Source organism: Gopherus evgoodei, chromosome 2, assembly GCF_007399415.2.
Source record: "Gopherus evgoodei ecotype Sinaloan lineage chromosome 2, rGopEvg1_v1.p, whole genome shotgun sequence".
Lineage (NCBI taxonomy): Eukaryota > Metazoa > Chordata > Testudines > Testudinidae > Gopherus > Gopherus evgoodei.
The window spans coordinates 64,993,529-65,011,773 of NC_044323.1; the positions used below are offsets into that span (position 1 = coordinate 64,993,529).

The 18,245-nt window shown below is 40.7% G+C and overlaps 1 protein-coding gene across 1 annotated transcript in view; it reads right to left on the reverse strand.

Annotated features, from left to right (window-relative positions):
- Positions 1-18,245, reverse strand: part of CPVL (carboxypeptidase vitellogenic like) — a 98,971-nt gene that overhangs the window by 56,006 nt on the left and 24,720 nt on the right. The window contains exons 8-11 of the mRNA XM_030549382.1: positions 13,378-13,500; positions 12,946-13,077; positions 8,873-8,968; positions 3,447-3,620 (exon numbers count right to left, since the gene is read on the reverse strand). Of these exons, the coding sequence (XP_030405242.1) occupies positions 3,447-3,620; positions 8,873-8,968; positions 12,946-13,077; positions 13,378-13,500 (525 nt within the window). The remainder of the gene's footprint in view (positions 1-3,446; positions 3,621-8,872; positions 8,969-12,945; positions 13,078-13,377; positions 13,501-18,245) is intronic.

The following is an 18,245-nucleotide window of genomic DNA, read 5'->3' on the forward strand; positions in this document are numbered from 1 at the left end:
CATCTTCTGGCAAAAGCTTGATAGAAGTTTGTAAACATTTCAGCAAAGTTCTTAGGCAGCTGCAAGAGGGGGAGAAAGGTTACCCAAATTAAAGCAAGCCAGCTTGATAAAATCCCACTATTTGGAAGCAGTGTGGGGAATTAGAGCCAAAAATCCAAATGCATAGACAAGCATGTGTGCACACACACAAATCAAACGCTTGTCCAGTTTGCAAGTAGTGAAAATATTTTAGATAAGATTTTGCAGCCTTTGTCTTCGGTAAAAAATAGGAAACAGCAGTCAAAACCCTTTTTTCAGTCATCTGGAACATACTAAATATCTGAGAAGAATCTGAAAAGAGGAAACAGCAAGAGATTTATGAGGTTCTGCTTCCCATGAGGACCCATTCTACTTTACCAGTCTGAGCTGTAAGCTGTTCTAGCCAAGAGCCTTCCCAATGCATTTGAACTACCCCTCTTGTAATAGCAATCCATCAAAATAAACATGTTGACAGAAATTACTCATCTGGTGTTCCGGCAGGAATATAGTATGCAGAGAAAGCGTCCATTTAGAATCACTCACTTTGCTTTCTCTCCACTTTTTACCAGTAATTCCAGTAGTCCTTCTGAAGCAAGAATTATATCGAAGAAGGGATTTTTTCCCAGAAAACCTTTTGTACATTATTGTAATCATGTTGCATTCCTATGTAATAAAGAAATATGTACATTGCTAATACTCCAGACTTCTACAGAGATCCTCTGGCATCTCATTTTCTAAAAGAATATCACACTTCAACAACCTTAACTCTGCCCTGTTTTGATGCCATACAGTAAGCATACAATTAGTATTATCTTTTAGTGTTCTTATTCTCAGATTAAACTGATTTTTTAAAAAGAAAGATTTTTTTTTCAGTTTCTATTGGCTATTTCCCTCCCAGTGTCCCTATAGGGCAGAGTTAAGGTTGTTTGAGTACTTTTATGTTAAAAAATATGTATTTTCATATCTTAAGTTGAACTTGAACTCTGAATTTCATGTAATACTTGTTTCTTGTATAATTATATCACTATAAAATTTTAATTGAAATTACTGATATATTCACAACCTTAACTCCAATTTAATGTAATTTTTGTGGGAATTCTTTGTTTTTAGAATTACATATTTCACACTTGAAGAATCCTAAAGAAAATGCTACAATATGCTATTTAATTATTTAAAGGTATGTAGCATGAACATTATAACCTTTTTCTCCTTGAATTGTAACTTTCATGGTCTGATTCACCAGTAAGCTCTAGGTGCTGCACCCTAGTCTAGAGAAGCACAAAGCAGCCAGAACATACTGGCTAGTTTCCCTAGCTCCTGACCTCCACATTCCCCACCCACTAAAACTGCACTTTTCCCACCAGTTTTGCCTGTCCTGCTCTTCCTGTTGAGTAGCTCTTATGCAACAGATCATTTTGTTTTGCTTAAGAAATGTAAGATCAGTTATGTAACCACAAGTGCTGCTTCTGCGAAAGAGTTATAGGAGGTAGGCATACAACTAAACGAAAAAGGAAGCAAACAACTCGAGGTTTGGTTTAATGGCAAACCGTCTGAAGGGTAGTTGAGACACACAGATATCCTTCAGAATATAGAAATTCAGGCCAAGTGAAAGGAACAAGACATGGTAGGAAAAACAGAAGATGGGAATTAAGAGAGAAGGAAGGAATTTGAAGAACAAATGGCTAAGGAGCTAATGAATGTACTGTATAAAAAACTGACCGAGAGGTAGAAAACAAGAAGTAAGAATGAACAGTCTGTTTTCAGTATGAAAAAAAATCATAGTGGAGCACCCCAGAGACAGATAAAGGAAACAGTGCTGAATCCACACATTAGTGATCCAGAAGAAGGATGAAGAGTGAGGTGGAAAAATTTCCCCAAGGATACAAAATTATTACTTAGTTGAGACTGAAGAAAACTGAGGAACTTCAAAGAGAACATACACAACTAGGCAACCAGGCAGCATTAACAGGTGAAATTCAGTTTTGACAAATGGAAAATAAAGAATATTGTGCTAGGTTCTAAATTAGTTGTAACCACTAACACCTGTTGGGTATCACTGTGGACAACTCAATGAAAATATCTGCTAAATGGACAGCAACTGTCAAACAGGTAAATAAAGTATATATTATATAAAGAAGAAGATTGGAAGTATTGAAATCATTATATAATCAATTGCATACCTTGAATACTATGTTAAGTTCCCAAGAGATATATAGCAAAACACAGAGCCACAGATGAGCTAAATGAATAAGACATGACAAACTTTCAGAGGAGATATTTAAAAACTGAGATAAACTCACAAGTTTTGTAACAAGTGCTTCTTACCTCAGACGACTGAGTTGAGTAAAATGACTACTGTAATTTCATAACAAGAAATCTGCACTTTTTTCTGAGCTCACATCCCTTGGCATCACAGCTACATTTATGAATCCTGGCCCAGATCCTGGGATGCCATGAAGCTGTTTTGCTCCCAACATCGCAAATGCGGCCAGAGCTCACCTATACAACAATGATCCCTGGCTGCCATATTGCAACTTCAGAGCAGCCTTCAAATCTGATATATTAGGCCAGAGGACTGAACCCAGTACATGACTCGGCCAGGACTGAGGAACATAAAGGCCACCTTTTCACTCTGACCTCTCCCAAACTGCACTGGGCCATCTCCCTCAGCCATAATGGATGATCTAGGCTCTCAACTTTTCAATAGGCTAGAGAGAGCATTAAAAGCTTGATTTTAATGTTTTTTTTAAATCAGATTATTAGTTATTAGTGCCACATTGTCAAAAGAAAAATGATAATGGTTTAACTAAGAATAGAGTGGGTGCGACAAATAATGGTACAAAATTCTTGATACAATTCCAAGAGTCCAGTGGGAAAACACCAGGTATGTAGCTCTTAATCTTTACGTTATTATGCTCTTTTAAAGAGCAGCTGGCCCCATTCCCATCACTACAAGTACCACATGGCATTCTTTTTTCTTCACATATCCCCCACAACAAATTATGATGTGTTAACCTCCAACTGTATTTCTAAGTGCATCATTGCTCACTTTATGACAATTCAGCCATGTCAGAGCTCAGATAGTTGAACAACTACCAAGACACAATCTTGTTTACCAAAAATTGACTGCTACAACTTTCATCTATTCATTCCTGATACCAAGCTATTTTTGATTCTTCCAACAGGCTACCAGCACTAGATAGTCTACACCCTGCCTGCAAAGTGGGTGGGTTACAGTCTGAAGTGATAATAGCACCTGAGCTTTAGCTCAGACCCCAGGATGGACCAGTTAGCTTGGGCTGAAAGCACCAAACTCAGGTCTGAGGTTTGTGTGTACATACCAGAGCAGGTTGGGGTAAGAGCCTGGGTTAATTCTGTAGTGAAGATATACCTCCAGAGTAGGAAGTTAGAAGCTATTACCTTCTTACCCTATAGTTATCCATAATTACAGCCAACCATGGCTTTACTGTCTTCATTACATCTTCAAGCAAATGCTTCTCAACTGTAGACCCATCATGAAAGGTAAGATTTCCCACATGGATAGCTTTCCTCACTTCTGAGAGTGATAAAAATGCTCCAAAATATTCCTGGTCAGCAGGCTCCTGTTACAAGGAAAAATTTGGGTGGGGAAAGCTGCATTAAACAAACAAAACTGTATGCATACATCTCTCAGTTTACACCTCTGCGGCTCTGCATCCGAGCATGCAAAGTGCCACATAAAGGAAGACAGTGTTTACTGACACCACAATTTCAATTTTAACTTTGAACTACTGAAATAATTTGACATGGTTGATTGTATTTGTTTCAGACGAGCGAACACCTTACTTCCCTCTCTCTTGCAAAAGGCCTAGGAAAATTTCAATTTCTTACAGAACACAGAAGAGAAGCAAGAGATTTTTCAAGGCTATGAAATTGTTATGGCTGAAATAGCAGAGCCACAGTCATATCTCACTGCTTACGTACAGCAAAGAGGCCTGTCAAGTATCAGAAGGGTAGCCGTGTTAGTCTGGATCTGTAAAAGCAGCAAAAAGTCCTGTGGCACCTTATAGACTAACAGACGTTTTGGAGCATGAGTTTTCGTGGGTGAATACCCACTGAGTCAGATGCATGTAGTGGAAATTTCCAGGGGCAGGTATATATATGCAGGCAAGCTAGAAATAATGAGGTCGTTCAATCAGGGAGGATGAGGCCCTGTTCTAGCAGTTGAGGTGTGAAAACCAAGGGAGGAGAAACTGGTTCTGTAATTGGCAAGCCATTCACAGTCTTTGTTTAATCCTGAGCTGATGGTGCCAAATTTGCAGATGAACTGAAGCTCAGCAGTTTCTCTTTGAAGTCTGGTCCTGAAGTTTTTTTGCTGCAGGATGGCCACCTTAAGGTCTGCTATAGTGTGGCCAGGGAGGTTGAAGTGTTCTCCTACAGGTTTTTGTATATTGCCATTCCTAATATCTGATTTGTGTCCGTTTATCCTTTTCTGTAGCGACTGTCCAGTTTGGCCGACGTACATAGCAGAGGGGCATTGCTGGCATATGATGGCGTATATTACATTGGTGGACGTGCAGGTGAATGAACCGGTGATGGTGTGGCTGATCTGGTTAGGTCCTGTGATGGTGTCGCTGGTGTAGATATGTGGGCAGAGTTGGCATCGAGGTTTGTTGCATGGATTGGTTCCTGAGCTAGAGTTACTATGGTGCGGTGTGCAGTTACTGGTGAGAATATGTTTCAGGTTGGCAGGTTGCCTGTGGGTGAGAACTGGCCTGCCACCCAAGGCCTTTGAAAGTGTGGGATCATTGTCCAGGATGGGTTGTAGGTCCCTGATGATGCGTTGGAGAGGTTTTAGCTGGGGACTGTATGTGATGGCCAGTGGAGTCCTGTTGGTTTCTTTCTTGGGTTTGTCTTGCAGTAGGAGGCTTCTGGATACACATCTGGCTCTGTTGATCTGTTTCCTTATTTCCTCATGCTGGTATTGTAGTTTTGAGAACGCTTGATGGAGATTTTGTAGGTGTTGGTCTCTGTCTGAGGGGTTAGAACAGATGCAGTTGTACCGCAGTGCTTGGCTGTAGACAATGGATCGTGTGATGTGCCCGGGATGGAAGCTGGAGGCATGAAGGTAGGCATAGCGGTCGGTAGGTTTTCGGTATAGGGTGGTGGTAATGTGACCATCACTTATTTGAACCGTGGTGTTTAGGAAATGGTCCTCCCATGTAGATTGGTCCAGGCTGAGGTTGATGGTGGGGTGGAAGCTGTTGAAATCGTGGTGGAATTTTTCCAGAGACTCCTTCCCATGGGTCCAGATGATGAAGATGTCATCAATGTAGCGTAGGTAGAGAAGGGGCGTGAGTGGACGAGAGCTGAGGAAGCGTTGTTCCAGGTCAGCTATAAAAGTATTGGCATATTGTGGGGCCATGCGTGTGCCCATAGCTGTGCCACTGATCTGGAGATATATATTGTCATTAAATTTGAAATAGTTTTGTGTGAGGATAAAGGCACAGAGCTCAGCAGCCAATTGTGCTGTAGCATCATCAGGGATACTGTTCCTGACAGCTTGTATTCCATCTGTGTGTGGGATGTTCGTGTAGAGAGCCTTTACATCCATGGTGGCTAGGATGGTGTTTTCTGGAGGGTCACCAATACATTGTAGTTTCCTCAGGAAATCAGTAGTGTCACGAAGATAGCTGGGAGTGCTGGTGGCATAGGGTCTGAGTAGAGAGTCCACATATCCAGACAGTCCTTCAGTGAGAGTGCCAATGCCTGAGATGATGGGGCGTCCAGGATTTCCGGGTTTGTGGATCTTGGGTAGTAAATAAAATAACCCTGGTCGGGGCTCTAAGGGTATGTTGATTTGTTTCGGTGCTAGTGTAGGGAGTGTCCTGAGTAGGTGCTGCAGTTTCTTAGTGTATTCCTCAGTGGGACCTGAGGGAAGTGGCCTGTAAAATTTGGTGTTGGAGAGTTGTCTGGCAGCCTCCTTTTGGTAGTCAGACCTGCTCATGATGACAACAGCACCTCCTTTATCAGCCTCTTTGATGATAATGTCTGGGTGGTTTCTGAGGCTGTGGATGGCATTTCATTCTGCACGACTTAGGTTATGAGACAAGCGATGTTGTTTTTCCACAATTTCTGCCTGTGCATGTCGGCGGAAGCATTCAATGTAGAGGTCCAGACTGTCATTTCGACCCTCAGGAGGAGTCCATGTGGAGTTCTTCTTCTTGTGCTGTTGGTGGGAGGGTACCTGTGTATCAGTGCGCTGTTCAGTGTTGTCCTGAAAGTATTCTTTGAGTCGGAGACGACGGAAGTAGGCTTCCAGATCGCCGCAGAACTGTATCATGTTGGTGGGGGTGGCAGGGCAGAAAGAGAGTCCCAGAGATAGCCCAGAAGAAAAGTCTGTCCTGAGTGTGAAGTTGGATAGATTGATGATATTGCTGGGTGGGTGTAGTTGGATAGATTGACGATATTGCTGGGACCATGGTGCAAATAAGTGATGGTCACATTACCACCACCCTATACCGAAAACCTACTGACCACTTATGCCTACCTTCATGCCTCCAGCTTCCATCCCGGGCACATCACACGATCCATTGTCTACAGCCAAGCACTGAGGTACAACAGCATCTGCTCTAACCCCTCAGACAGAGACCAACACCTACAAAATCTCCACCAAGCATTCTCAAAACTACAATACCCGTATGCGGAAATAAGGAAACAGAACAGAGCCAGACGTGTACGCAGAAGCCTCCTACTGCAAGACAAACCCAAGAAAGAAACCAACAGGACTCCACTGGCCATCACATACAGTCCCCAGCTAAAACCTCTCCAATGCATCATCAGGGACCTACAACCCATCCTGGACAGTGATCCCACACTTTCAAAGGCCTTGGGTTGCAGGCCAGTTCTCGCTCACAGGCAACCTGCCAACCTGAAACATATTCTCACCAGTAACTGCACACCGCAGCTAATAACTCTAGCTCAGGAACCAATCCATGCAACAAACCTCGATGCCAACTCTGCCCACATATCTACACCAGCGACACCATCACAGGACCTAACCAGATCAGCCACACCATCACCGGTTCATTCACCTGCACGTCCACCAATGTAATATATGCCATCATATGCCAGCAATGCCCCTCTGCTATGTACGTCGGCCAAACTGGACAGTCGCTACGGAAAAGGATAAACGGACACAAATCAGATATTAGGAATGGCAATATACAAAAACCTGTAGGAGAACACTTCAACCTCCCTGGCCACACTATAGCAGACCTTAAGGTGGCCATCCTGCAGCAAAAAAACTTCAGGACCAGACTTCAAAGAGAAACTGCTGAGCTTCAGTTCATCTGCAAATTTGACACCATCAGCTCAGGATTAAACAAAGACTATGAATGGCTTGCCAATTACAGAACCAGTTTCTCCTCCCTTGGTTTTCACACCTCAACTGCTAGAACAGGGCCTCATCCTCCCTGATTGAACGACCTCATTATCTCTAGCTTGCCTGCATATATATATACCTGCCCCTGGAAATTTCCACTACATGCATCTGACGCAGTGGGTATTCACCCACGAAAGCTCATGCTCCAAAACGTCTGTTAGTCTATAAGGTGCCACAGGACTCTTTGCTGCTTTTAAAGAGGCCTGTGGCACCTTATAGACTAACAGACTTATTGGAGCATAAGCTTTCGTGGGTGAATACCAACTTCATCAGACACATGTAGTGGAAATTTCCAGAGGCAGGTATAAATATGCAAGCAAGAATCAGGCTAGAGATAATGAGGTTAGTTCAATCAGGGAGGATGAGGCCCTCTTCTAGCAGTTGAGGTGTGAACACCCAGGAAGGAGAAGCTGCTTTTGTAGTTGGCTAGCCAATCACAGTCTTTGTTTAATCCTGAGCTGATCCCCTCTGATACTTGCTTTACTACAGTAAGATACATGGAATGTTCAGAAATCACATGTCTTCAAAAAAAAAGTAGTTACCAGGCTTTTGGGGGACTGAATGGATTATGCCCTGAATTGGCCATTTCCATAAAATATTTTTGTATGCAAGCATCTCACATTGTACCAAAACCAGCATGCACAAGAGAGAATGATAGTTTTCTCCTTTCTTGGATAGTTCCACTCAGAGTATCAGCTTCTTCCCACAATCTTGAAACTAATCATCTTCATAGGTATATCAGTTCAAGTACAGTATCAAGTCTGAATATCCGAAATGCCGAGAAACCGACTAGCAATTTTCAGCAGTGTGACCACATACATCAAGATCAAAACCCATGACCCCTGCCAACTCTTGTTTATTCAAGACATTAGCCAGGTAGTTCACTGCTACTGTAAAATAAGCTACAATAAAGGGGAAGTTCCCTGCCCCCCCCCTTCTTGAGCATAAGGAGAAAACGGAGGGGGAGGTCTAAACTGACTTATTACCAGATATTTTAGATGCCACATTGTTCTATTTCTGCTGTATATGGAAAGGAATTCAACTCCCATCAGAGATCATGTTCTATTACCAAACATGATCAGGCTTGAAATGGTGAAATACATGGCAGCTCTCTAATATTGCAAAGTGCATTCTACAAAAGATGACTTACAGACCAAGTGTTTAGCTGATCAAGGCCTTACTCAGTTAAAGTATTAAGGGCTTAACTTTAAGCATGTGAATATTTTCTTTGAAGTCAGTGGGACAACTCATACTTTGAGCTAAGCATGTGCTTAGGTATGTAGGTAGTCTGGCACTAAATTACATTTAAACACACCTTTACTACATTCAGGCAATTTCCTAAAACTGACATACGGAATAAGACATTTGCTTATGTTAGACAGTAAATTTCTTTTGTTTTGGGGCTTCTGGTTATTGCAATAGTAATTTTACCTGGCACTGCAAAAAGTTAATGTAGTTGCTACATCCTGTAACATTCTGAGTGTAGGAAGAACTTGTTTCATCACCATTCAATAGAGTATCAAATATCTGGAGGGAGACACCAAGATAAACATATGTATTTAAAGTACAAAACACAAAATCAAAACTGCTTCTCAATTAAATTTACTCTTTATGTCATGTTCTTAATGAAGTTTAAATATGAATTTAATTCCATGTATTAATATTAGAAAGCGATTTAAGTTTCCAATGCTAAAGCCACAATTATAAGAGAACAGAATATTTTTCAGTCAATTTCAGAAATATACTTTCATGGTTCATAAATCTAAATTTGTCCCTAAATAATCTAAATATCTTTACAGTCTACACTTTTGTCTATGTATATTGCAAAGAGACGTCCAAAGGTTTTTTATCATCAAATGGATAAGAATATACTGCTATCGTGGGGAAGGGGTAGCTCCTCCTAAACCCAGGGTTATAATCCTTGAAGAGGCCATTTAGTGATCTGTCTGAGTTGGTCCTGCTTTGAGCAGGGACTGGACTAGATGACCGCCAGAGGTCCCTTCCAACCCTGATATTCTATGTTATGCAGTGTATCTGTCTCTATTTACGATTACCTGTACATTTATTTATGGCTTCTAAATATCAATTTTACTTTGATATCTGATTATTTCACATTGGAATATGGCTTACATCTGAAAACCACTCAAATCTCATGCTGGGACAGATGCATTCTACCTTCTCACTTAGTGTGTCATACATTTATCCTCCACAGACTGCACTGGCTTCCAGTTGGTTTCTGGGTACAATTCAAGGTGTTTCTTTGAAACATTAAGCTCTTTATGGCTTCATCACTTTAGGCGGCTGGAATCTTCAGACCAGCCCAATCTTCAGACTGCCCCTGATTTATGTGCCCACGATCAGAGCATTCTCAGAGAGGCCTTCTGATTTGGAATTTGCCCCTTACCTTGATTCAACAATTTGAGTCTGTTGTCCATCTAGTCACTCAATGGTGGGTGGGATGGTGGGTTGATTGGAAAGGGTCTTTAGGTTTTTAAGCTTAATGAGCTTTATTATTAACTCTGTGATATTATCAACAATTAAAAAGATATGACAAGAACTTTGAATAAAATAAGATCTTTTCCCTAAAAAACATTTTAGTCCCATTAGCTATAAAAAAGAAATTAGAACCCTGGAAATTTTGCAATCCATATCCTTATCAGATTATTCTTGAGGCTTGTTCTAACTCCCATTAAAGATCCATAGAAAGACTTTAATACTTAGCTTGAACCTTTTAATGAAAAGGTTTAGCCACTTCAACATCCATTCTTAGGCAAAGTAAAGCTATTTTCTGTCTTAGAAGAATATACTGAAGAGTTAAATAGCTCAACATGTAATAAAGGTAACTACATATGCTTGAGAGAGAGAGAATTATTGAAGCTAGATGACAGTTCTGCCCAACCCTCAGCCACCACCACTGACTCCCTGAAGTGGAAACATTAATGTACACAAATGTAAAGAAACTAAGCAAGATTCACATGTGCAGAATAAGAACTCCTGCTGCACTCCAACAGAAAAGAATTTGAACTATTATTTTATAAATCATGTTGGAATCCCTCTGCTGTGTTATAAAAATAATTGTCATGTCATACTGACTGTCATAAGATTTGAATTAAAATTAATTTTAATATTTTATCAAACAAGAGTTAACCATAAGTGCTGAATTACTGTTTGCATGAAGGATACACTACAGAAGCAAAATTATTCTTGACTTTGGAAGGTTTTTTAAAAAAAAATCAGGTTTGAAATCTGTACCAGCTGAAAGTTATCCTTAAGAAATGCATTTCTTTGAAATGTGCCACTGAGTCATTTAACTTCTGTATTTTTCCTTCTCAGAAATTCAAGCTGGGTGGAAGTGTAATTTATTCTAGTAATATACTGTAAATACATTTATCATTACATCTATTACAAAATGTTCAGTCCTTCACTTTTGCTCCCACATCCAGTCCTTCATGCTAACTCATTTTTAAAAGATCAAAGTTAAAGCTTGTTTCATCAATCAAAGACAGGCTCAAAACTAGTTTACAACATCTCGCATTTCTCCCAAATTACTAGTGTCACAAATAAGGTCACTTTAGATGGCAGCCAACAGCAACAGGCTCAAATATATATTCATGAGATGTGTTTATAACAAACATTTGCCCTGAACAAACAGGTACTGGTACTCTTAAAGCGATTGTAGTAAGGTTTTAGTAACTTGTATTCCTTGTATAGAAACAATATGAAAGTGGAATATGCAGAAATGTTTCAAACATAGTGAAGTGGATTGGTTAAATCTCTTCTTTCACTTTGGGAGTTGACATGTTTCTTCATTTTCACTAAGACGAAAATTAATGGACCAGATACTCAGCTGGTGTAAATCAGCTTCATGGCCTAATAACTTTGTACTGCAAGGTTACAAAAGCGACCTTCAAAGTTTATTTTCCCTATGACAAATACACATGCTTATGTGACACCCTGTTATTCAACATATTTAGTTCATCTGTATTATGGCATGAATACAAAATACACATGCCCCTTTATCCCACAATGGAAATGGATGTTATGGAGAACCTTATAGGACCAGGTCTTATCCTGGCCCTACTGACATCAGCCCTAGAAATCCAGAATTCAGTGGGGCCAGGGCTTCAGATTAGAACTGTTTGGGTAGCTTACTTGTTGGGTTGAAGAGTAAATACTTGGCCTCTGATGTGTTGAAGAAACCTTATCCTCTAGACTAAGATAAAGGACCTTATAAATATTATAATTCAACCATTTTATTTTTGCAAGGTTGAGAAAAAGGTTCACATTTTTATATTTGGTACATTTTCTGGCATGATGGACACTGTTAGTAGACACTGTGCCAGTTTCCCCACACTGGAGTTCTTCATTCATGGGCCAGGTATACCGAGCAAAGCTAGCTGATTCTGAATGGTGATATGGCAAATTTCCACTAGTCACAAGTTTGAAATTGGAAACTCAAATAACTACGCAGTGCAAGACTATCACAGCTGGGTACCTACTCTAGGCTCCTAAATCCATATTTAGCCACCAAAATAGAAGGGTTGTTTACTTTCAGAAGTGCTTAACAATCCCTCCTACTGAAATCAAGGGAGATGCGGATGTTCATCTTCAAGTGTCAGGCCACTTCTATTTACATGCCTAAATATTGATCATAGTGCTTAATTATCAATCTTAGGTACTTATATGGCCCTTAGTATTGTAGTGTCTGAGTATCCCAGGAATAATGGACTGCCAACCTACTTACCCAACCTCTGGAGAGATCTTTTCCCTAAAAATGTAACAATTTTCTTACTTTAATTTTGCAAACATTGTGAGACGTGTTATCTGTATATTAAAAGTGTCTAACCAGAAAATATCTACATCACAAATATGATGCATATTCTCCCACTATAATGATTAAATTATAAAAAAAGAAAAGTTACTTATTTAAAAAACACAACAGATTATAAACTCAGACGAGTTACTATAATGCACTTCCAATGAGTTACTTCGCGTAGAGAAAATGTCTGTGTGCCGTAATCTTGGATACCACCACATTTTGCAACATGGGACTCCATGAGCCACTAAGCAACATTCCTTGCAGATACCAGTTAACTGCATCTATGAAATGCAGCCACTATTCTTGAATATAAAAGATTGAACAGCATGTTCAAATATATGCAGCAGCTCTCTAGACAGCATTTCTTCTAAGTTCCATGGATAAGTTAAACCTTCAGGGCATACAAGCATTTAGTTAAAGAAACAAAAACAAACAGTTAATGAAAGACAGGACTGTATAAACATATTCTAAAGCCCCTCTGTTTTAAATGAGGCCAAAACAAATTCTATGGACAGCCCTTTTCTCTCCTTTAATTCCCTCCTCCCTCTCCCGCATTCTGCCATGTTATAATGGGCACCTTCTCCAGCATCAAACTTCTGATCTTCATTATGCTTCTTTCTGACCCCTTACTCAGTTCAGATGGTTTTAATTGCTAAAGGCTAACATGGGGGCCTCTGATACGTACTTCAAAGGCTTTCATCCACTTCTTCTGCTGGATATAAATTACTCCCAGGTCAGTCTGCTGCTGGACATACTCCCTCTGCTTCTCATCCACCAAGCCAATTTGGTACAAGAATTGTGCATAGCCACCCAGCATCTACCAGACAGGCACACACGAAAGGAAGCTGATAGGTTAGGAAAGCATGTTTACTTTTCCAAGATTGCCTTTTTAAAATTCTAAATCAGTCACTGAATTCAACTGAGTAAAATTTTAATTTTTTTTTAAAAGTGATCTAGTAACTTGATGTTTGGAAACATTTGGCAAATATTAAAGGTTTAAAGCCATTAGGAAGTCACTTGAGAAACAACTACCTTTTATCTAGACAGGACTGTAATATGAGAAAACTACTCCATTTAATTAAGTACAAAAAGAATAGAAAAAATATGTAAAGTTTACCATTTCAGGGTCACAGAAACCATCACCAATAGCAACTCCTTTGAAGTTGATCTTAACTTTGGCTTTGGAACTATGGGTATGGATGTAGTAGCCAATAGCAGGCACATTCTTTCCTGCATAAGACTGGAGAGAATGGAATGGTAGGTGATTCAGTTTGAAATAATATTGCTTTATTGTGTATTGCAACTTGAGTATATCTACATTAGACAGACAAATAGTATTTTATTTTGCTTTCACAAAGTTACTGCAGGTTTCCATTTTTTATTTTCTACCCCTCACTGATATGCAGCTAATTTATTCCTGATGAACGCACAGTTTAAATAAATTCATTATCAAGAGTGATTGAAGACATTAAGGTTGAAACAGTCAGACACCTAAGGCGTTGGAATCACCTGTTTCCATTATTTATAATGGAAAATGAACATCCAAATCCCATAGAAATCCCACCCTAAAATAGTTTGCCTAATGATCTCATACTTGCCACGGATCAGGTTTATCCTTGGGTTGGACTGGGCTGGTAGAGGGTGGTAGGTAGCATGCTAACATAGACGTTAACTCAGAGGGCCATTTAAAATTGTTAATACTGTTGTTTAAAGTTTTAAGGCCTGATATACACTTAAATTTTATAGGCATAGCTATATCAATCAGGGGTGTGATTGTTTTTTAAAACCAACATAGCTCTGCCAGTAAAAGCTTTAGGGTAGAGGTAGTTATAGTGGTGTATCACAGTACATATGCCAGTTCAATGAAATGGCATAACCTATACTGGTGTAAGCATTTTCATATCAATATAATTACAACCACACCTCAGGATTTTCCTGGTATAATTTTACCAGTGTAGTGTAGTCAAGGTCACAGATTTACACTATTTACTGAGAGTGACATCTCATTTGGTGCCACAAGCAGGCGGTGTTTGGGAGACCTACTTTCTCTTTCAAGAAGAAACCAAGGACAAGTATTCCAGCAGAACCATTGGTCATACTCAAGCCCCATCAAGGGAGAGTCGAGCTGCTAGCCCAGTAGAGTTCATAGCATGCACAATCATACTTTGAAACTCTGCACAATCTACTGTGAGGGACATCTCATTTTGGAGAGTCACAAATGGCTTGTCTTGTAGGTGGAGCATGGAAAAATTCCACAGTTCTTTTCCTCCCAGTCTGACCCCTGGATTCATCTGACAGGGAAGCACTGCCAATAGGCTCAATCATAATTAGATTAAAATAGACACCAATCATAGAGCAATTACGAAATCTGTCTCGATCATAAACTCTGATTCCAAGTAGGGACTCAGTGACAATACCTTTAGGAAAGGTATACATGTTTAATAATAATTCTTGGTACTCTAACCACTCTTTCCCCTGCCCTCTCCCAGACCTTCCATCAAAAGCATCTAGATGTCCAGAATAGTATGAGGACTCTAAATCATGTTAGACTCATCTCTAGGTTTAAACAATAATTAGCATCATCAGCTGCCAAAAAAAAACCAAAACCTTTTGCTTTCAGCTTGCTAATAACCTCTTCCCTTCCTCTCAGACAAGAACCTGATCACAAATTGGGACTGACACTGGAAGCAATGCAAAAGCAGTAGCCTTCCCCTTCAGGCAAACATATCCCCCATTGGCTTCAATCTATTCTGTCTCTCAAAGCCTGATCACCAAAGCCCATCACCAAGTATTGCACATCAGCTATTTTATCTTCAACCATGACCTGGCAAGGCTCCTCCATGATAACACAACAGACAAAGCAATGGACTAAGAAGATACTTTCTCTGTTGAAGGAGTTTGGTTGTGGAACAAGCATTTAGAGGCAAGGCTAAACTGGAATCTGGCCACCGTTAAGGCATGCTTTATGGCCTTCTTTTGAAGAAGCTTTTCAACTATAGCAAGATTGTATGGGTATATTTAATGTCATAATGCCAGGGAAGAAGAACAGAAGAGCCCATGAAGTACAAGCAAAAATTTAAATTCTGTCCTACCTTCAGAGGAAGGAAGAGACAGAATGTCTCTCAAATCTAGGAATGCATTAGTCGGAAGTTTACTTATTCATATAAACCTAACTCTACAAGTTCCTATAGCGCAGTTTCAGGTAGATTATAAAATATGGACTATTTTGTACCACTATAAGTTACAGCGGTAACCTATTTTTATAGTGCCAGAAGGGTGTACAATGGTCTGCAGGCAAATGAGACAAGGTCCCTGATCCAGCAAGTCTGAAATCTAATTTATGCTAACCCAATTTAACTGACAGCACACAGTAAGTAATGAGGTAGGCAAGCGGACTGACAGTATCTTCGTTTTTCCACAGAAAGCAGACTGCATGTTTTACTTCATGAAAAACACTTAAGTGCCCTCGGTGTCTTAGGCTGTATTTATTTACCTATTCTCATGAAAACTGGAAAACAGACCATCCTGAAGCGCAAAGGATAATAAAACTAGCCTTCCTGAGGATAGTGTCAGGCACAGTCTCACCCACACTATCCTGTAATTTTTTTTTAACATAAACTTCTGCACATTTATTATGCCCCTGCCAATTGTTATTAGCAAAGAAATGGCTTTTCCAGCTAAGAAGTCAAGCTGGAATCTGCCCCTTCAGAGACAAAGTATTTGCAGAGAACAAAACTATAATGAAAACTATGTCCTCTGAGCAGAATTACACATGAATTAGCAGTTACTATTGCTAGAGGATTTACTCTGCCACGGTTCTTAGATATAGTTAGTTACCATGCTGTCTATTTATATTTTACTAGACAAAAGAGCAGTCTCTAAATATTACCTACCTACATAATGGAATTCTTAAAAAAAAAAAAAAAGACAGCCCGTGGGTCATAACTTGAATTCCACCAATGCAAATCCTTGCATGGACACAAATCTGCTTAAATCTGGTTACATCACTTTAATTTGTCCCCATAACAATGGCAAGCTTAACTAAATTGGCTTAAATATTATACTTGTAGTAAAAGAGATTCAACTTTATGTGTAGGCCAAGGGTGAAATCTGGCTCTATTCAACTAAATGGTAGTTTTGCCATTGACTTCAGACAAGCCAGGATTTCACCTCAGACCTTTAAGACCAAACAGACAGTGAGGAAAATGCAGGGGTGGGGGGAACGCAGGGAGAGAGAGATGTAATTAAAAATAGAGATACGTTAGACAGAGAAATGTATAACTTTACAACTTTATAATCTGAAAAGCCACATTGTCAACAAAGTTTGGGCCCAGACTATTTGGCATGAAATGTCATTCAAATTCTTCAATTAAAAGTTAAATGAAGCAGACATAATAGCTACCACATTGCTTCTTCCAGAAGGACCATTCAAACACATTGTGCTTGTTTATTGAAAAGCCAGATGGACTGTGCTCCTCCTGCTGGCTAAATAGTGAATGGTTCCCAGAGCTATATACAGGGCAGTTCCAGGCATCAGCCCAGCAAGCAGCTGCTTGGGGCAGCCAACGGTGAGGGTTGGCACGTCCAGGTCTTCGGCAGCAGGTCCCTCACTCCTTCTTGGAGCGAAGGACCTGCTGCCGAATTGCCACCGAATACTGAAGAGGTGGTAGTAGAGCTGCAGATCATGATTGCGGCTTTTTTTCCACCCCCCACCCCTGCTTGGGGAGGCAAAAACCCTAGAGCCAGCCCTGTCTATATACCATGGGTTCTCAACTTTTTTCTTTCTGATATCCCTTCCCTCCCCCAACATGCTACAACAACTGTTTTTCTATATATAAAACCCAGGGCTGGTGTTAGAGGGTAGCAAGCTGGGCAATTGCCTGGAGCCCCATTGTCAGGCTTCAGCTGCAGCTTCAGGGGTTTCAACCCCACACGTTGGGGCTTTGGCTTTCTGCTCTGGGCCCCAGCGAGTCTAACACTGGCCCTGCTTGGGGCTCTCCCTGAAACCTGCTCATGGCCCCCCAGGGAGCCCCGGACCGCTGGTTGATAACCACTGCTATAGACCATATATCCTGCCAACACACTTGTATGTGTAAACAGATTTGCGCCCCTAAAAAGAACCTTGAGAAAAAAATACAGTTCAGAGAAGAGTAAACAACAAAAACAAGTCAATGTACTGTCTGGTTTAGGCCCCCACATATTATTTACTACTGTAGTACAGGAGCATTTACAGGGCACAACTGAGATCAAGACCACTACCCTATTTACATACAGTCCCTCCCCTGAAGAGCATGCGATCTAAACAAACAAGAAAATATTGTTTAAGTGTTTTCCCCATAGAGAATCTCTCTAAACTTATGTTGCCAACAGATTTGTTTGAAATATCCCCTTTTCAATGTGGCGTGTGTGTGAATGACTGCATGATCACAAGCACATGGCTTGCAAAAGCCCTAAAAGCACTCTCTGCTCTGTGCATGCCTAAACAGACAAGAAAACGAACCAGCAGAGAGCTCCTCACCCATCTGATTGTGGTTCATTTGAAGGTTGATTTGTTATAGCACAATGTTTCTCAAACTGGGGTTGCTGCTTGTGCAGGGAAAGCCCCTGGCAGGCTGGGCCGGTTTGTTTACCTGCCCCATCAGCAGGTCCGGCCGACTGTGGCTCCCACTGGCCGTGGTTTGCCGCTGCAGGCCAATGGGAGCTGATAGAAGCGGCAGCCAGTATGTGCGTAGGCCCGCGCTGCTTCCAGCAGCCTCCATTGGCCCAGAGCAATGAACCACGGCCAGTGGGAGCCGTTATCGGCCGGACCTGCGGACAAGGCAGGTAAACAAACCGGCTCAGCCCACCAGGGGCTTTCCCTACACAAGCAGCGACCCCAGTTTGAGAAACATTGTTATAGCACAAGACTAAGTTTAGTTTTCTGTATTCCTTTTCCCCCACTAATGAAAACAGCTTCCCATGACCCTTTTTAACTTTTATCCCATT